The following is a 21901-nucleotide window of genomic DNA, read 5'->3' as shown; positions in this document are numbered from 1 at the left end:
GGGGGCATAGAATGCATTAAGATAAAAAAAACCTTCTGCCTTTACTTTAATGACCAGACCAACAGGTGAAAGTAAAGAAAGCCTAAAAAAAAGAAAACAAATGCAGCCATCACATCTAAGAATTGATAAGCTACAATATAATAAATGTTTGCTTTTGGGTTTAAATCTGCTTTGATTTTGCTTTGGGAGCTACATTTATGTCGTAGTCTGTGGTACAATAAAGGTGCTCATAAAGATCATTAGAACTGCCCAGTCTGTCCATTTTCAGCCAGATAAGGTTCCTATCTGTGGGCACCTACAGGTCATTACCCAACCTTGCGTAATCGCCTTTTCTTTCCTAATAAACCGAGCTGGTGCCAGATCAACGCCAGCTCTGCTGATTTCCATAGCAGAATCGCAAACATTTGACTTTAGCTTTTTGATCGGCCTGCATGCTGCATGAAAAACTCTAACAGATTCTTCCATCCTTGCTATCAGTGTAGATGGACAAATCCCCCCGTATGCTATTGTATTCTGACAACCTGCTTCCCAGGATCCCCAGAAAGTGGCTGCATCTGATTGGATGCAGGCACTGTTCGGCCAACAATTTTCTGCCAGGCTCCTTCGAAAAAAGCCGACTGACCAATAGAGTCACTTTTGTCATATGAAATAATGCAGACAGGGCCATACACTGCTTAAACTTTGCAGGAATGGAATAAAGATCAAGATTCTCGGCGTAACATCATCTTTCACATTATACAAAAAAATTGGGCTAACTTTACTGTTTTTTTAATTCAATGAAGTGTATTTTTTCCCCAAACATTGCTTTTAAAAGACCGCTCAGCTATGAGGAAAGATTAGAGGAACTGAATTTGTTCACTCTTGAGAAGAGGAGAATAAGGGGGGATATGATCAACATGTTTAAATATATAAGGGGTCCATATAGTGAACTTGGTGTTGAGTTATTCACTTTACGGTCAACACAGAGGACAAGGGAGCACTCTTTACGACTGGAGGAAAAGAGATTTCATCTCCAAATACGGAAAGGTTTCTTCACAGTAAGAGCTGTGAAAATGTGGAATAGACTCCCTCCAGAGGTGGTTCTGGCCAGCTCAGTAGATTGCTTTAAGAAAGGCCTGGATACTTTCCTAAATGTACATAATATAACTGGGTACTAACATTTATAGGTAAAGTTGATCCAGGGAAAATCTGATTGCCTCTCTGGGATCAGGAAGGAATTTTTTCCCTTGCTGTAGCAAATTGGAGCATGCTCTGCTGGGGTTTTTTGCCTTCCTCTGGATCAACTGTGGGTATAGTATTGGGTATATTGGATTGTACGTTTTTTTTTTTTTTTTTTTTTTTTTTATGGTTGGACTGGATGGACTTGTGTCTTTTTTCAACCTGACTAACTATGTAACTATGTAACTATGTAAATACAGTGTGACATAAAATATTGCAACAACCACTATTTTATTCTCTAGGGTCTCTGCTACAAAAAAATATATAATGTTTGGGGGTTCTAAGTAATTTTTTAGCAAAAAATACTGATTTTAACTTGTAAGCAACAAGTGTCAGAAAAAGGCCTGGTCTTTAAGTGGTTAAACTGACCTTATTTACAGGCCGAAGTTCATTCCTCTGATCTAAAACAGGGGTCTCCAAACTTTCTAAACAAAGGGTCAGTTTATTGTCCTTCAGACTTCAAGGGGCCGGAGTGTGGCCATTGGGAGTACATATAGTCTTGGCGGTAGTGGGAATAAACAATGCATCCCTGGTATCAATGAGAAGAATAAATCCCCATCATTGGTATCAGTGGGAGGAATAATACCCCGTCATTGGTATCAGTGGAAGTATAGTGCCCCATTATTGGTATCAGTGGAAGTATACTACCCCATCATTGGTATCAGTGGAAGTATAGTGCCCCATCATTGGTATCAGTGGAAGTATAGTGCCCCATCATTGGTATCAATGGGAGGAATAGTACCCCATCATTGGTATCAGTGGGAGGAATAATACCCCATCATTGGTATCAGTGGAAGTATAGTGCCCCATCATTGGTGTCAGTGGAAGTATACTGCCCCATCATTGGTATCAGTGGAAGTATAGTGCCCCATTATTGGTATCAGTGGAAGTATAGTGCCCCATTATTGGTATCAGTGGAAGAATACTGCCCCATCATTGGTATCAGTGGAAGTATAGTGCCCCATTATTGGTATCAGTGGAAGTATACTACCCCATCATTGGTATCAGTGGAAGTATAGTGCCCCATCATTGGTATCAGTGGAAGTATATTGCCCCATCATTGGTATCAGTGGAAGTATATTACCCCATCATTGGTATCAGTGGAAGTATAGTGCCCCATCATTGGTATCAGTGGAAGTATACTACCCCATCATTGGTATCAATGGGAGGAATAGTACCCCATCATTGGTATCAGTGGGAGGAATAATACCCCATCATTGGTATCAGTGGAAGTATAGTGCCCCATCATTGGTGTCAGTGGAAGTATACTGCCCCATCATTGGTATCAGTGGAAGTATAGTGCCCCATTATTGGTATCAGTGGAAGTATAGTGCCCCATTATTGGTATCAGTGGAAGAATACTGCCCCATCATTGGTATCAGTGGAAGTATAGTGCCCCATTATTGGTATCAGTGGAAGTATACTACCCCATCATTGGTATCAGTGGAAGTATAGTGCCCCATCATTGGTATCAGTGGAAGTATATTGCCCCATCATTGGTATCAGTGGAAGTATATTACCCCATCATTGGTATCAGTGGAAGTATAGTGCCCCATCATTGGTATCAGTGGAAGTATATTACCCCATCATTGGTATCAGTGGAAGTATAGTGCCCCATCATTGGTATCAGTGGAAGTATATTACCCCATCATTGGTATCAGTGGAAGTATAGTGCCCCATCATTGGTATCAGTGGAAGTATACTACCCCATCATTGGTATCAGTGGAAGTATAGTGCCCCATCATTGGTATCAGTGGAAGTATAGTGCCCCATCATTGGTATCAGTGGAAGTATAGTGCCCCATCATTGGTATCAATGGGAGGAATAGTACCCCATCATTGGTATCAGTGGGAGGAATAATACCCCATCATTGGTATCAGTGGAAGTATACTGCCCCATCATTGGTGTCAGTGGAAGTATACTGCCCCATCACTGGTGTCAGTGGAAGTATACTGCCCCATTATTGGAATCAGTGGAAGTATACTGCCCCATCATTGGTATCAGTGGAAGTATACTGCCCCATCATTGGTGTCAGTGGAAGTATAGTGCTCCATTATTGGTATCAGTGGCAGTATAGTGCCCCATCATTGGTATCAGTGGCAGTATAGTGCCCCATCATTGGTATCAATGGGAGGAATAGTACCCCATCATTGGTATCAGTGGGAGGAATAGTACCCCATCATTGGTATCAGTTGAAATATACTGCCCCATCATTGGTATCAGTGGAAGTATAGTGCCCCATTATTGGTATCAGTGGAAGTATATTGCCCCATTATTGGTATCAGTGGAAGTATACTGCCTCATCATTGGTGTTAGTGGAAGTATAGTGCTCCATTATTGGTATCAGTGGAAGTATAGTGCCCCATCATTGGTATCAGTGGGGATGAATAGTGCCCCATTGTTGATGCCAGTAGTAGGAATTTTGTCCACTAACAATTGGTGTCAGTGGGAGGAAAAGTGCTCCAAGGGCCAGATAAAGGCAAACAAATGGCCAAATTTGGCCCCTGGGCCACAGTTTGGAGACCATTGATCTAAAAGAACCAAATGATACGTTTCCTGTTATCTCTCAGCACTGAGCAATGTTGTGATAAACTTTGCCAGCTGCCTTTTTTTTTTTTTGATAGTAGAATGGCTGTCAAATCATGAATCGTGGAAATGCGGGATTAGGATCGCGGGGGGGGGGGGGGAGGGGGGGGGGGGTTGAATTGAGATGGCATTTTTTTTAAATGATTAATCGTGCCGCTCTAGGGTTTACTAACTGCTTGCTTACCAGCTGCCGCAAATATACTGCGGCAGGGCGGCTCTATTGTGCGAATCGCTGTACCGGTACGGCGCTTCATGTAATAGCTATAGCGGCACGTCGCCGATGCGCGTGGCTGTCTGCCGCAATGTCCGCCGGCCACCCGTGATCTCTCCACAGAGAGCCAGAACGGGGATCTGCCAGTGTAAACAAAGCAGATCCCTGTTCTGTCAGGGGAGTACAGTGTGATTGTCTGTTACTAGTGATCAAGAACAGCGATCTCTCTCTCTACTCCCTGTCAGTCCCCTCCCCCACAGTTAGAAACACCTCCCTAAGGAACACTTAACCCCTTGATCGCCCCCTAGTGTTAACCCCTTCCTTGCCAGTGTCATTTATACAGTGATCAGGGGATTTTTTTAGCTCTGATCGCTGTATAAATGTCACTGGCCCCAAAAAAAGTGTCAAAAGTGTCCAATCAGTCTGCCGCAATGTCACAGTCCCGCTAAAAATCGCTGATCACCGCCATTACTAGTAAAAAAATAAAAATAACAAAAATGCCATACATCTATCCCCTATTTTGTAGACGCTATAACTTTTGCACAAACCAATCAATATACGCTTATTGGGATTTTTTTTTAATCAAAAAATATGTAGCAGAATACATATTGGCCTAAATTGATAAATACGTTTTTTTTTCTAAAATATATATATATTTGGATATGTTTTATAGCAAAAAGTAAAAAATATTGTTTTTTTTTTTTTTTTCAAAATTGTTGGTCTTTTTATCAAATACCACCAAAAGAAAGCTCTAATTGTGGGGAAAAAAGGACATCAATTTTATTTGGGTGCAGCATCGCACGCCCGCGCAATTATCAGTTAAAGTAATGCAGTGCCATATCGCATACAATGGCCTGGTCATTAAGGGGGTAAATCCTTCTGGGACAATTCATCCAGTGAAAATTACATTTGTTCTGTGCAAACAGGGCAAAAAAAGTAAAGAAAAAAAAAAAAGAATGTTACTAGGCTATTTTCTGTGCTGGTTGAATATTGTTCTTTTATTTAACCACTTAGCCGCCACTGTAGGCAATGTGACGTACCCGTAGATCCCTGTTTACTTCCGACTTTCGGGCGCACGCATGCGTGCCCTCCACCCAGCACCCGCTGTGATTGCACACAGCAGTAGCCTGTCAGCAAGTCCCAGCCAATGATTCACGACCAGAACCCGCTGATCGACTATGTGCAATCACAGCCCAGAGCTCTGTGTTGGTAAACAACACAGAGCTCTGTACAAAGGGAGCGATCGGTCAGTTTCTCATCCCTGCAAAGCAAAATGAGAGATCTCTTAGTAAAAGCAGCACACTGTACACACATTACACATAGATAGGCACATCTTTAACCTCTTGATCGCCCTAGATGTTAACCCCTTCCCAGCCAGTGTCATAAGTACAGTGACAGTGTTTAATGTTAGCACTAATCACTGTATTATTGTCACTGGTGATGTCAGTTGGGGTTAGTCAGTTCCCCCCAGCGTCAATTAGTTTCAGATTGCCCGATGCACTACTGCAGTCCCATTATAAGTCATTGATCGCTGCCATTAGTAGTATATATATAAAAAAAAATATTTGAGTATATATTTTATTTTGTAGGTGCTAAAACTTTCACACAAACCAATCAATATACACTTGTTGGGATTTTTTTTCAACAAAATCATGTAGCAGAATACATTTTGGCTAAAATTTATGAAGAAATAACATTTTTAATTTATTATATCGCAAAAAATAAAACAAAATGATGATCAAATACCACCTAGCTCTATTTGTGTGCAAAAATTTTTTACAAATTTTGTTTGGGTACAACGTTGCATGACCGTGCAATCACCAGTTAAAATAGTGCAGTGCCAAATAGCAAAAAATGGCCTGATCATAAAGAGGGTAAAATCTTCCTGGTTCAATCATAAAATACCACAAATCAGCCACTAGATGGCGCTAAGTATTCTAGGAATCTACTATGATACTTCTTGTCATCTAGTGGCCAAATGTGGTATTTTCAGGTTAAATGCAATGTAAATCAAGCTCAGGAAATTGCCAAATATCATCCATTTTCTTGGCCCAACTGCACAGAATAAATGTATTTGCGCTTTCACTGGGAAAAATGCTGTACATTAAAAAAAAAAAAAAACAGACCCCCTAGTGTACATTTTTTCATTATTTGTAACAAACCAGGGCTTTGCTCAACATTCCTCAGTGCTGAGAGATACAGAAGAGAAGACATACAATGTATCTCTCGGTACTTTTAGATGAAAGGGATGAACCGGTTGGTTCAGTAGATGAGGGCAGTTTAACCACTTAAAGGGGTTGTAAACCCTTTTTTTTTTTTTTTTTTTGTTTTTTTGTTTTTTTCTTTAAATAAAAAACATATCATACTTACCTCCACTGTGCAGTTTGTTTTGCCCCGATCCTCGTTTTCTGGGGTCCCCCAATGGCGCTCGCGGCTCCTCCCCGCATGGGGAAATCCCCTAGGAGAAGTGCTCTCCTGGGGGGGTTACCGCGGGGGTGTGCTCCAGAGTCCAGAATTTGCGTCCATAGATACAGAATTCCGGATTCGGCCCCGCCCCCCGATGCCCGTGTCATTCAATTTGATTGACAGCAGCGGGAGCCAATGGCTTCACTGCTATCAATCTATCCAATCAAGAGCCAAGACCCGGCCAGAGAGGGTGCGCGCATCTCCGGCGTGGGAACGAACGGGCTCAGGTGAGTAAAACGGGGGGGCGGTCAGTGACAGAAGTTTTTTCAACTTAATGCATAGGATGTTTACAACCCTCGTGGTTAATACCCCCCTGACGGTATTCCTGAGTGTGGCTCGTGGTGAGTTTTCAGTACCAAAAGCGGTAACCCCGAGCCACACTGGGGATCGCAGGATCCAGGCAAAGTTACTTACCTTGTCCTCAGGATCCTGCGATGTATCCCCGCTGTGTGTGAGAGCCGTCCTCCGCCGGATCTATCACAGAGCCGAGCTCCGTTCCCTGCGAGCGTTGCGTCACACGGGGACGGAGCACGGTGCCAAATTCAAAAAGTGAAAAACACACACTATCCATACAGTACACTGTAATCTTATGGATTACATTACTTTATCACATTATTTCACCTCCCTTTTGTCCCTAGTGGTCTGTCCAGTGCTCTGCATGCAGTTTTATATTACACAGTGGGGACAGAAAGTATTCAGACCCCCTTAAATTTTTCACTCTTTGTTATATTGCAGCCATTTGCTAAAATCAATTAAGTTCATTTTTTTTCCTCATTAATGTACACACAGCACCCCATATTGACAGAAAAACACAGAATTGTTGACATTTTTGCAGATTTATTAAAAAAGAAAAACTGAAATATCACATGGTCCTAAGTATTCAGACCCTTTGCTGTGACACTCATATATTTAACTCAGGTGCTGTCCACAGTGGCCTCCTAAATCCTTAAATGGAAGATGTTTGGGAGGACCAGAACCCTTCCTAGAGCTGGCCGTCCGGCCAAACTGAGCTATCGGGGGGGAGAAGAGCCTTGGTGAGAGAGGTAAAGAAGAACCCAAAGATCACTGTGGCTGAGCTCCAGAGATGCAGTCAGGAGATGGGAGAAAGTTGTAGAAAGTCAACCATCACTGCAGCCCTCCACCAGTCGGGGCTTTATGGCAGAGTGGCCTGACGGAAGACTCTCCTCAGTGTAAGACACATGAAAGCCCACATGGAGTTTGCTAAAAAACACCTGAAGGACTCCAAGATGGTGAGAAATAAGATTCTCTGGTCTGATGAGACCAAGATAGAACTTTTCGGCCTTAATTCTAAGCGGTATGTGTGGAGAAAACCAGGCACTGCTCATCACCTGTCCAATACAGTCCCAACAGTGAAGCATGGTGGTGGCAGCATCATGCTGTGGGGGTGTTTTTCAGCTGCAGGGACAGGACGACTGGTTGCAATCGAGGAAAAGATGAATTCGGCCAAGTACAGGGATATCCTGGACGAAAACCTTCTCCAGAGTGCTCAGGACCTCAGACTGGCCCGAAGGTTTACCTTCCAACAAGACAATGACCCTAAGCACACAGCTAAAATAATGAAGGAGTGGCTTCACAACAACTCCGTGACTGTTCTTGAATGACCCAGCCAGAGCCCTGACTTAAACCCAATTGAGCATCTCTGGAGAGACCTAAAAATGGCTGTCCACCAACGTTTACCATCCAACCTGACAGAACTGGAAAGGATCTGCAAGGAGGAATGGCAGAGGATCCCCAAATCCAGGTGTGAAAAACTTGTTGCATCTTTCCCAAAATAACTCATGGCTGTATTAGATCAAAAGTGTGCTTCTACTAAATACTGAGCAAAGGGTCTGAATACTTAGGACCATGTGATATTTCAGTTTTTCTTTTTTTAATAAATCTGCAAGAATGTCAACAATTCTGTGTTTTTCTGTATATATGGGATGCTGTGTGTACATTAATGAGGAAAAAAATGAACTTAAGCCTCGGTTCACACCAGAGGCGGCACGACTTGCAGGTCGCCTCACCGAGGCGACCTGCACACGACTGCCTGGGCGACTTGCAAAACGACTTCTGTATAGAAGTCTATGCAAGTCGCCCCCAAAGTCGTACAGGAACCTTTTTCTAAGTCGGAGCGACTTGCGTCGCTCCCCTTAGAACGGTTCCATTGTACAGAACGGGAGGCGACTTGTCAGGCGACTAGGTCGCCTGACAAGTCGCCCCCGTGTGAACCGAGCCTAAATGATTTTAGCAAATGGCTGCCATATAACAGAGTGAAAAATGTAAGGGGGTCTGAATACTTTCAGTCCCCACTGTATATACTGTTCTTTCTGCCTGGAAATTGGAGATTGTCCATAGCAACCAAAACCGTCCCTTTACATCAAAAGTGGTTTTAGACCAGCTAGAAAACAGTGATAATAAATTACAATCACTTGCAGAATTGAGCGATAGTGATTTGTGGGGAAATTCGTCATCAAACACTGAAAGTAACGAAAGCGACAATTCTGCAACTGAGCAAATTTCAGTGTTTTTGATTTGATTACATTATTGAATAATTTTTATAATTATTATTTGTTATATTTATTTATAGTTATTTATTATATTATAATTTATAATTTAGTGTTTAAAACTTTATCATACCCGGGATGTCTACTAGATAGATAGATAGATAGATATAGATAGATAGAGATATATATATATATATATATATATATATATATATATATATATATATATATATATATATATATATTTTAGCAGAGAACCTAGAGAATAAAATGGCGGACGTTGCAATATTTTATGTTACACTGTATTTGCGTAGCGGTCTTTCAAACGCAATTAAAAAAAAAAAAATACACTTCAATTAATTTAAAAAAAAACTAAACAGTAAATTTAGCCCAATTTTTATGTATAATGTGAAAGATAATGTTACGTCGTGAGAATCATGATCTTTATTCTAAGCAAAAAATTGTGATTCTCATTTTATCCAGAATCATGCAGCTCTAGTTCAGGTGCGATTCAGGTCCAAATTTTTGCCCGAATTTGCACCTGAACCAGACCCAAACATGCACAGGACCCTTTTTGAAACTGCACCCCAGCCACCTGGACATGTGTGAATCGGCTCCATTGAGAGCCGGTCAGGTGAAAACCGCATCCAATTCACACATACTGTATGTGTACCTGGTCTAAAGCAGAACTAAACCCTCCTATGTTTTTCAGCCATGGAAGCTGCCATCCTGGCCTCTGTTTGATCTTCAACTGCCATGATGCTGCACATGTGATCAGTTATGACTCCAGACATTTGATAGTTTGACAACTTGGCTGAAACCAATGTGACAGTTCTATTCCTGGCACGTGACGGGAATGTAACTGTTTTCTGCAACTTTTAATTCGATGGTTTCAGTTCCGCTTTAAAGGGCCGCCAGGAAATGGAGATAAGGCTGCCTTCTCATTGGTCAGTTTTTGTTCAAATAAAAAAAACTGAAGAAAAATGCATCCCTTTAAATGGAACTCTTCCCACCTGAACAAAAGCACATCAAAAACAAATCAATAAGGCCATTTAAAGCGGAGCTCCAGCCCCCCCACCAAAAATGTTTAAGTCAGCAGCTACGAATACTGTTAATATCGGCTCTCAGGTGGTGCCACCGCCATTCCTTGCAAGGAAAACCGGCAATGAAGACTTGGCTCCCTACTGCGCATGCACAAAAGGCACTACACTTTGTGAATGGCCCAGTGGCAGGGGAAGGAGGAGGGTATCCACTCTCCCCCAAAAGGTGCCAAATGTGGCAGCGGAGGGGGGAGAAAGCAAACAAGTGAAGCGTCTCCTTTTGGGTGGAGCTTCACTTTAAAAACGCACCAAACATGCGCCAAAAATGCAGCAAGCAGGACTTTTAAAAAGGCAACTGAAACACAACTGACCGGTGTGAAGAGTTCCATAGGATTTAAAGGGATGTACTTTTCGTCTGCTTTTTTAACTGAAAAACTGATTAGTGTGAAAAGGCCCTTAGTCAATGGGGAGGCGACTTTCACACCGCTCCGTTTCAGAGTTCCATAGGATTTCATGGTCATGAGTTTTTCTTCTGCTTTTTTTAACGCAGACGCGGAACAAAAAACTGATCAGTGTGAAAGCAGCCTAAGGGGTTACGTTTTCTTTAATATGCTCTTTGAAATGCTGACTTCCTTTTATTTTTGGGGGAAAAAAAAATCTTTCCAGGAAATGTATTTAGTGGTTGTTTTAGACGTTATCATCCTACAAAATACAGATCTTAGGATAACTACCGACATTATATACAATACAGCAGACTTCCTCTTCTTATACTTCATTATTTAGGGGCCGGTCACAGCAGAAAGCGGCACTATTCTGTGCATGTATCCTGCACTGCACTGAAAGGCGCTTGTACTTGCTAGACGTGCGCGGGTGCTATTATTAATGGCAATAAATAATTTATTAATGGCACCCCAAGCGCATCTAGCAAACGTGGTGTGTATACTACTAATATGTGATCACGTCATTTCCAGAACGGTACAAATATACTACTAATATGTGATAGTATCACGCTATTTCAGTCAGTACCAGAAATAACTCCTTCCAGGTCCATGGCTTCTCTGGAAGCAGCAATGACACACACATGGAGGATCGCAGCCCGTTGATGCGGCTGTCCTGACAACAATACAGAGGTCTTCCAAGGGCATACAGCTATTCCAGTCACTACATCTTCATACAATATTTACCATGGCTGTCACAAGATGAATGACCCCTATGATCAGAGGCAGTGTCACCGCATGGATGAGTCCAGTATTATTCTAGGGGCAATGTCAGATGGTACCTGCGTCACTGCTGGAGGTGACAGATGACTGCACTCCTCAGACATTGTCACTGTGACTCAGAGGAGACACTGCAGATCATCACATCAATAACAGAATCCCATCGTCACCGCTCCATCCCGTATATCACATAGAGCATCCCACCATCACCGCTCCATCCCGTATATCACATAGAGCATCCCACCATCACCGCTCCATCCTGTATATCACATAGAGCATCCCACCATCACCGCTCCATCCCGTATATCACACAGAGCATCCCACCATCACCGCTCCATCCCGTATATCACATAGAGCATCCCACCATCACCGCTCCATCCTTCATATCACATAGAGCATCCCACCATCACCGCTCCATCCCGTATATCACATAGAGCATCCCACCATCACCGCTCCATCCCGTATATCACATAGAGCATCCCACCATCACCGCTCCATCCTTCATATCACATAGAGCATCCCACCATCACCGCTCCATCCCGTATATCACACAGAGCATCCCACCATCACCGCTCCATCCCGTATATCACATAGAGCATCCCACCATCACCGCTCCATCCCGTATATCACATAGAGCATCCCACCATCACCGCTCCATCCCGTATATCACATAGAGCATCCCACCATCACCGCTCCATCCCGTATATCACATAGAGCATCCCACCATCACCGCTCCATCCCGTATATCACATAGAGCATCCCACCATCACCGCTCCATCCTTCATATCACATAGAGCATCCCACCATCACCGCTCCATCCCGTATATCACATAGAGCATCCCACCATCACCGCTCCATCCCGTATATCACATAGAGCATCCCACCATCACCGCTCCATCCCGTATATCACATAGAGCATCCCACCATCACCGCTCCATCCCGTATATCACATAGAGCATCCCACCATCACCGCTCCATCCTTCATATCACATAGAGCATCCCACCATCACCGCTCCATCCCGTATATCACATAGAGCATCCCACCATCACCGCTCCATCCCGTATATCACACAGAGCAGATCCCAGACCCAGAGCTGTAGGACATGCCAGACTAGGGAGAGATTTCTCCTCCATACACACCAGACTAGAGAGAGATTTCTCCTCCATACACACCAGACTAGAGAGAGATTTCTCCTCCATACATACCAGACTAGAGAGAGATTTCTCCTCCATACACACCAGACCAGGGAGAGATTTCTCCTCCATACACACCAGACTAGAGACAGATTTCTCCTCCATACACACCAGACTAGAGACAGATTTCTCCTCCATACACACCAGACTAGAGAGAGATTTCTCCTCCATACACACCAGACTAGAGAGAGATTTCTCCTCCATACACACCAGACTAGAGAGAGATTTCTCCTCCATACACACCAGACCAGGGAGAGATTTCTCCTCCATACACACCAGACTAGAGAGAGATTTCTCCTCCATACACACCAGACCAGGGAGAGATTTCTCCTCCATACACACCAGACTAGAGAGAGACTTCTCCTCCACACACACCAGACCAGGGAGAGACTTCTCCTCCACACACACCAGACCAGGGAGAGATTTCTCCTCCATACACACCAGACTAGAGAGAGATTTCTCCTCCATACACACCAGACTAGAGAGAGATTTCTCCTCCATACACACCAGACCAGGGAGAGATTTCTCCTCCATACACACCAGACTAGAGAGAGATTTCTCCTCCATACACACCAGACCAGGGAGAGATTTCTCCTCCATACACACCAGACTAGAGAGAGACTTCTCCTCCATACACACCAGACTAGAGAGAGACTTCTCCTCCATACACACCAGACTAGAGAGAGACTTCTCCTCCATACACACCAGACTAGAGAGAGATTTCTCCTCCATACACACCAGACTAGAGAGAGATTTCTCCTCCATACACACCAGACTAGAGAGAGATTTCTCCTCCATACACACCAGACTAGGGAGAGATTTCTCCTCCATACACACCAGACTAGAGAGAGATTTCTCCTCCATACACACCAGACTAGAGAGAGATTTCTCCTCCATACACACCAGACTAGAGAGAGATTTCTCCTCCATACACACCAGACCAGGGAGAGATTTCTCCTCCATACACACCAGACTAGAGACAGATTTCTCCTCCATACACACCAGACTAGAGACAGATTTCTCCTCCATACACACCAGACTAGAGAGAGATTTCTCCTCCATACACACCAGACTAGAGAGAGATTTCTCCTCCATACACACCAGACCAGGGAGAGACTTCTCCTCCATACACACCAGACTAGAGAGAGACTTCTCCTCCACACACACCAGACCAGGGAGAGACTTCTCCTCCACACACACCAGACCAGGGAGAGATTTCTCCTCCATACACACCAGACTAGAGAGAGATTTCTCCTCCATACACACCAGACTAGAGAGAGATTTCTCCTCCATACACACCAGACTAGAGAGAGATTTCTCCTCCATACACACCAGACCAGGGAGAGATTTCTCCTCCATACACACCAGACTAGAGAGAGATTTCTCCTCCATACACACCAGACCAGGGAGAGATTTCTCCTCCATACACACCAGACTAGAGAGAGACTTCTCCTCCACACACACCAGACTAGAGAGAGATTTCTCCTCCATACACACCAGACTAGAGAGAGACTTCTCCTCCATACACACCAGACTAGAGAGAGACTTCTCCTCCATACACACCAGACTAGAGAGAGACTTCTCCTCCATACACACCAGACTAGAGAGAGATTTCTCCTCCATACACACCAGACTAGAGAGAGATTTCTCCTCCATACACACCAGACTAGAGAGAGACTTCTCCTCCATACACACCAGACTAGGGAGAGATTTCTCCTCCATACACACCAGACTAGAGAGAGATTTCTCCTCCATACACACCAGACTAGAGAGAGATTTCTCCTCCATACACACCAGACCAGGGAGAGATTTCTCCTCCATACACACCAGACTAGAGACAGATTTCTCCTCCATACACACCAGACTAGAGAGAGATTTCTCCTCCATACACACCAGACTAGAGAGAGATTTCTCCTCCATACACACCAGACTAGAGAGAGATTTCTCCTCCATACACACCAGACCAGGGAGAGACTTCTCCTCCATACACACCAGACTAGAGAGAGACTTCTCCTCCACACACACCAGACCAGGGAGAGACTTCTCCTCCACACACACCAGACCAGGGAGAGATTTCTCCTCCATACACACCAGACTAGAGAGAGATTTCTCCTCCACACACACCAGACCAGGGAGAGATTTCTCCTCCATACACACCAGACTAGAGAGAGATTTCTCCTCCATACACACTCTGCATGACATCTAGATCTGATGTAACAATCTGCCCATTGCTCCATTGTATATATTGCAGAGATGTGTGTCCTGTCCACATCGCTGGCCTGCTATCATCCCATTACACACAGAGGAGGATAGATATATACGATGATAGAGGAGGTGTGATGATGATGGAGAAATGATGATTGAGGTGTGATAATGATGATGATGATAGAGGAGATGTGATGATGATTGAGGTGTGATGAAGATGGAGAAGTGATGATTGAGATGTGATGATGACTGAGGAGATGTGATGATGATGTAGATGATGGAGGTGTAATAATGATGATGACTGAGATGTGATGATGATGATGATGGAGGTGTGATGATGATGATGATGGAGAAGGAGGTGTGATGATGATGATGGAAAAGATGTGATGATGATGGAGAAGGAGGTGTGATGATAATGATGGAGAAGTGATGATTAAGGTGCGATGATTAAGGTGTGATGATGATGATAATGGAGAATTGATGATGGAGGTGTGATGATGATGATGGTGTTAATGATGGAGAAGTGATGATCGAGATGTGATGATGGTTGAGGTGTGATGATGATGGAGCTGTGATGATAATTGAGGTGTGACGATGATAATGGAGAAGGTTTGATAATGATGGAGAAGTGATGACCAAATTGTGATGATGATGGAGAAGTGATGATGAAGATAGAGGAGGTAATGATGACTGAGGTGTGTGTGATGATGATGGATAAGTGATAATGGAGAAGGAGGTGTGATGATGATGATAATGATGGAGAAGTGATGACGGAGGTGTGATGGCGATGGAGAAGTGATGACCAAGTTGTGATGATGATGAAGAAGTGACGATGATGATAGAGGAGGTAATGATGACTGAGGTGTGTGTGATGATGGATAAGTGATAATGGAGAAGGAGGTGTGATGATGATGGAGAAGTAATGATTGAAATGTGATGATGATGGAGAAGGAGGTGTGATAATGATTGAGATGTGATGATAATGATTGAGGTGTGATGATAATGATTGAGGTGTGATGATGATGATGATGAAGAAGTGATGATTGAGGTAGAGGATAGAGATGGTGATGATGGAGATAATAGAGATGATGATGATGGAGATAATAAAGATGATGATGATGATGATGATGGAGATAATAGAGATGATGATGGAGAGAATAGAGATGATGATTGAGGTGTGATGATGATGGAGACATGATGATTGAGGTGTGATGATGATGATGATTATGATAGAGGAGGTGATGATGATGGAGACATGATGATTGAGGTGTGATGATGATGATGATTATGATAGAGGAGGTGATGATGATGGAGAAGGTGTGATCATGATTGAAGTGTGATGATAATGATGGAGATGATAATAGAGATGATGATGATTGAGGTGTGATGATGATAATAATGATGGAGATGTGATAGTGATGATGATTGAGGTGTGATGATAATAGAGATGATGATGATTGAGGTGTGATGATAATAGAGATGATGATGATGATGGAGCTCCTCTCCTCCTCCTCACCTGTACTTGTCTCCCCGGCCGTAGTCCTCCTCACTGCTCCCCTCCAGGCCTCCTCTGCCCTCCGCACTGTCCGGCTCCTCATCCTCGGCCTCCTCGATATCCACCCGGATCTGTACCGGGGTGCCCCGATCCCAGGCACTGCCAGCCGCCGCCACCCCCCCGGGCACATCCCCCGGCTCCTCACCCCCGGCTGGCTCCATGGTGAAGGAAGGGAGGGCGGGCGGCAGCGATGTCTCCCCGGATGTCTCCCCCGGTGTCTCTCCGGGTGTGTCGGGCTGTGACATGGATGGAGCTGCCCGGGTGTGTACTGAGAGCCTGCCAGACCCTCCCGATGAGCGGGCACTGGCACTGCCTCCCTCCACCGCAGCCTGCTCTGCCCTTCCTGCTGCTGAGACAAGCTCCGGTGTCCCCTCCTCCTTCCAGGCACAGGACGGGACCTCCCCCCTCCCCTCCTCTCTTCTTCCCGGGGACAAGGCGGTGCGGGGAGGCGCCACTCATCACCAACATTCCGCACATTGCACGACACTGACCGCTCCATGGCCTTCTACCGCCACCTGCTGGACCATTACCAGAATGTCTTCCCACACACACCATTCCCAAATACAGCTACTGACAGATCCAGCACTTACCGCTGCTGCCAGGAGGGGGATCTAGACTAGCACTGTCACCACTCACCAGGAGGGATCTAGCACTGTCACCACTCACCAGAAGAGATCTAGCACTGTCACCACTCACCAGAAGAGATCTAGCACTGTCACCACTCACCAGAAGGGATCTAGCACTGTCACCACTCACCAGAAGGGATCTAGCACTGTCACCACTCACCAGAAGGGATCTAGCACCGTCACCACTCACCAGGAGGGATCTAGCAATGTCACTACTCACCAGGAGGGATCTAGTGCTGCTGTCAGAAGGGATCTAGCACCGTCACCAGGAGGGATCTAGCACTGCTGCATACCTCCCAACTGTCCCTGATTTGGAGCAAAATTCCTTTGTCCCTCTTTCCTCATCATTTGTCCCTCGTTTTGGTCTGATCTCTATAGTTGTATATAAAATGCACTTTTTATCTTTTAAAAAGTGTTTCCCAGTGCTAAATCTTTCATCCAACTTCTAAATTGCTGCATTTGAAAATTTCAAAATGCAATTTAAAGGAATAGTAGTGGTAAAAAAAAGCACTTGTGGGTTTAACTAATCATTTTTGTTGGTATAATTTTCCTTTAAGGGGGCGTGGCAGAGGGTGTGTCCTATGCCTACATACTGTTGTTAATAAGTGTCCCTCATTCTCATCTTAAAACGTTGGGAGGTATGCTGCTGTCAGGAGAGATATAGCACTGTCACCAGGAGAAATCTAGCACTGCTGTCAGAAGGGATCTAGCACTGTCAACTGGAGAGATCTAGCATTGCTGTCAGGAGGGAATTTAGCATTGTCACCAGGAGAGATCTAGCACTGCTGTTAGGAGAGATCTAGCACTACTGTCAGGGGAGATGTAGCACTGTCACCAGGGGAGATCTAGCACTGCTGTCAGGAGAGATCTAGCACTGCTGTCAGGAGGGATATAGCACTGTCACCAGGAGGGATCTAGCACTGCTGTCAGGAGGGATCTAGCACTGCTGTCAGGGGAGATCTAGCAATGCTGTCAGGAGGGATATAGCACTGTCACCAGGAGAGATCTAGCATTGCTGTCAGGAGAGATCTAGCACTGCTGTCAGGAGGGATCTAGCACTGCTGTCAGGGGAGATCTAGCAATGCTGTCAGGAGGGATATAGCACTGTCACCAGGAGAGATCTAGCATTGCTGTCAGGAGAGATCTAGCAATGCTGTCAGAAGGGATATAGCACTGCTGTCAGGAGAGATCTAGCACTACTGTCAGGGGAGATGTAGCACTGTCACCAGGGGAGATCTAGCACTGCTGTCAGGAGAGATCTAGCACTGCTGTCAGGAGGGATATAGCACTGTCACCAGGAGGGATCTAGCACTGCTGTCAGGAGGGATCTAGCACTGCTGTCAGGGGAGATCTAGCAATGCTGTCAGGAGGGATATAGCACTGTCACCAGGAGAGATCTAGCATTGCTGTCAGGAGAGATCTAGCACTGCTGTCAGGAGGGATCTAGCACTGCTGTCAGGGGAGATCTAGCAATGCTGTCAGGAGGGATATAGCACTGTCACCAGGAGAGATCTAGCATTGCTGTCAGGAGAGATCTAGCAATGCTGTCAGAAGGGATATAGCACTGCTGTCAGGAGAGATCTAGCACTACTGTCAGGGGAGATGTAGCACTGTCACCAGGGGAGATCTAGCACTGCTGTCAGGAGAGATCTAGCACTGCTGTCAGGAGGGATATAGCACTGTCACCAGGAGGGATCTAGCACTGCTGTCAGGAGGGATCTAGCACTGCTGTCAGGGGAGATCTAGCAATGCTGTCAGGAGGGATATAGCACTGTCACCAGGGGAGATCTAGCATTGCTGTCAGGAGAGATCTAGCACTGCTGTCAGGAGGGATCTAGCACTGCTGTCAGGGGAGATCTAGCAATGCTGTCAGGAGGGATATAGCACTGTCACCAGGAGAGATCTAGCATTGCTGTCAGGAGAGATCTAGCAATGCTGTCAGAAGGGATATAGCACTGCTGTCAGGAGAGATCTAGCACTGCTGTCAGGAGGAATATAGCACTGTCACCAGGAGAGATCTAGCATTGCTGTCAGGAGAGATCTAGCAATGCTGTCAGGAGGGATATAGCACTGCTGTCAGGAGCACTGCTGTCAAGAGGAATATAGCACTGTCACCAGGAGAGATCTAGCACTGTCACCAGGAGGGATCTAGCTCTGCTGTCAGGAGGGATCTAGCACTGTCACCAGGAGGGATCTAGCACTGTCACCAGGAGGGATCTAACACTGTCACCAGGAGGGATCTAGCACTGTCACCAGGAGGGATCTAGCACTGTCACCAGGAGGGATCTAGCCCTGCTGCCATCAGAAGGCATCCAGCACTGCTGTTAGGAGGGATCTAGCACTGCTGTCAGAAGGGATCTAGCATTGTCACCAATGTGAGATGTCAGTGTGCATTGACGTGTGTTTTGATGCATATTTAGGTATGTAGAATTTGAAGTGGATACTTTTAACAGACATTGACCAGGGCTTGTTAATACTTGTTGCCAAAACGCTCACTATATGTTTCAGTGCATGGCCATTGACTTCCATGGGCCTCCCAATGCATTCTGAGATTAAAAAAAAAAAACAAACAAAAAAAAAAAACGAATGTCATATTTTTCAATATGTACTCATGCAGTGCATATTGAAAAATATGACATTCCTTTTTTCTTGTCAGAATGCATTCCCACTGAGGTGGGCACAGACGCTCTGTTTATTATGACACATGCATTTTACTTGTACATGTAACGTGTAACCGCAGCAATCCCAATGTAAAGCAATCAGTAGGCTTACTTCAGAAGCGGGGTGACAACTCAAGAAGCTGGGATCACATGCAGACAGGCACCACATTACTCTATGTACAAAGGAGGGAGCAGAGGAAGGGGCACTGATTGCACAGGGACACTGCCTGAAGGGGGCGCTATCTGTAGACTTATGGATTTAATTGGCAGCCATTCAGCTTCGGATCATATCCACAGACCTGTGCACAGGAGCTGCCAACTTTACTTACTTTGTGAATGTGAGTGGCAGCTTATTAGGGGTTGATATATTCACCATAGTGTGAACCTAGTCTAAGGGGCAGGCCTTTTCTGACACTTTTTGTTTACAAGTAAAAATCTGTATTTTTTGCTAGCAAATTACTTAGAACCCCCCAAGCATTCTATTTTTTTTTTTTTTAGCAGGGACCCTAGAGAATAAAATGGTGTTGTTGCAATTTTTTTGGAAAAACTACACTTTAATTAATTTTAATGCAAAAAAACACAATACATAACCCAGTTATTTGGTAAAATATGAAAAATTATGTTACGCTAAGTAAATAGATGCCTAACATGTCACGCTTTAAAATTGCGGACACTTGTGGAATGGCGACAAACTACGATACTTAAAAATCTCCATAGGCGACGCTTTAAACATTTTTACAGGTTACCAGTTTAGAGTTACAGAGAAGGTCTAGTGCTAGAATTATTGCTCTCACTATAACTTTCATGGCGATACCTCACATGTGTGGTATGAACACCATTTACATATACATGCATGACCTACATATGCGTTTGCTTCTGCGCGCAAGCATGAGGGGGATGGGGCGCTTTAACAATATAAATTTATTTATTTATTTTATTTTATTTTATTTTACTGTCCCTTTATTCTTTTTATCACTTTTATTCCTATCACACAAAATGTAAACATCTCTTGTGATAGAAATAAGGGATAACAGTTCCTCTTTATGGAGAGATTAGGGGTCTATAAGACCCCAGATCTCGCCTCTACCTTTGAAAGCATCAGATAAAAAAAAAAACATTGATCTTGTGTTTTCAAAAAAAAAAATATTGTTTACTTCCCTAGATCGGAAGTGATGTTGTGACGTCGTTCTGGTCCTCCTAGATCAGTGATGGTGAACCTAGGCATACATATTTCCCTCAGTACTAACAAGTCATGTCTTCACTATTGAAATCATACCTCCCAAGGATGGCCAACCACCTATTCAACCAATGGATGAGTGTTTTGAATCTTTGATGGTATGTGAGAAGTAAGATTGTGCACTTGCTTTGTGGGTGGTGCAAGCAGGTGATTTAGCAACATGTTACACCCTAAATATGATTATGCTCCCTAGGGATATATTCTTCGTAGGGTTGCACCGATACTGGTATCGGTATTGGTGCCGATACTAAGCAATGGCACAAGTAGTGTCTTTCTGTTTCTTCATCTACAGATCAAAGGGATGAACTTCGATCTGCAGATGAAGTCAATTTAAAGCAACCTGTCAAGTTAAAAAAAACCCCAATTTTTACAATGTTCCTCAGTTTTAATCCCATATTAACCCTTAATTTACTCTAATCAGCCTTCATTAACTCCTTATTCTCCCTCTCTGTTTAATTATTTTCCTGCTTATTTTTTTTTGTTCACTCCTATTTTATAACCTATTAATAACTAAAACTTTTTTTTGTTTGTTTGCTTTGTTCGTATTTTTACACCTTTAACATATATTTACATGTTTCACATTGGAAAAAAGCGCACAATTTAAAAAAGAAATATATATATATAATATTTCATTTGTAAATAACCTTTCTATGCTTTGTACCATTGCTGACAGCTGAAGTGTAAACAAAACAGTTGTGCTAGGTATCAGTAATTAGTATTGGCAAGTACTAAAAATAAAGTATCGGTATGCGTAGTTGTAAAAAAAATGGTATCGGTGCATCTCTAATTCTTCTAATATTTATATTGGTCCCACATTTACCTTCTTGTTAATTTTAAAGCAGTATTAAACACAAAACAAAAAATGTAATATATTGCAGCTTACAAATCATTAGATGTGGTGGCTGCATCAGTTTCTTTTCTTTGACTTTCTTCCTTCTGTTTTTACCTGGTTATCTGGCCAGCATCACACCTCCTGTATTAGTGACACACAACTCTGGAGGAATGGGAACAGGAGGCACAGCAGCCATCAGCGTTGTCTGTCTGGGGAGATGGGAAGTGTTAAATGTATTAGCAGGTTTAAATACACTAACAAACTGACGCCAAACTTCAGATCACACTTTATAATTAGTTACAGCAAACACATTTTTTCCCTTTGGGATAAAGGTTTTGCATGAATAA

At 43.9% G+C, this 21901-nt stretch overlaps 1 protein-coding gene across 1 annotated transcript in view; it reads right to left on the bottom strand.

The window, feature by feature from the left end:
- LARP6 (La ribonucleoprotein 6, translational regulator) overlaps nt 1-16641 on the bottom strand; it is an 85113-nt gene extending 68472 nt beyond the window's left edge. The window contains exon 1 of the mRNA XM_073618838.1: nt 16161-16641. Within this exon, the coding sequence (XP_073474939.1) occupies nt 16161-16444 (284 nt within the window). The 5' untranslated portion in view covers nt 16445-16641. The remainder of the gene's footprint in view (nt 1-16160) is intronic.
- Between the last annotated feature and the right edge of the window lie 5260 nt (nt 16642-21901).

This window comes from Aquarana catesbeiana, linkage group LG03 (assembly GCF_042186555.1).
Source record: "Aquarana catesbeiana isolate 2022-GZ linkage group LG03, ASM4218655v1, whole genome shotgun sequence".
NCBI lineage: Eukaryota > Metazoa > Chordata > Amphibia > Anura > Ranidae > Aquarana > Aquarana catesbeiana.
Note: the sequence above shows the minus strand (reverse complement) of the source record. Positions and strands in the feature narration are given on the sequence as shown.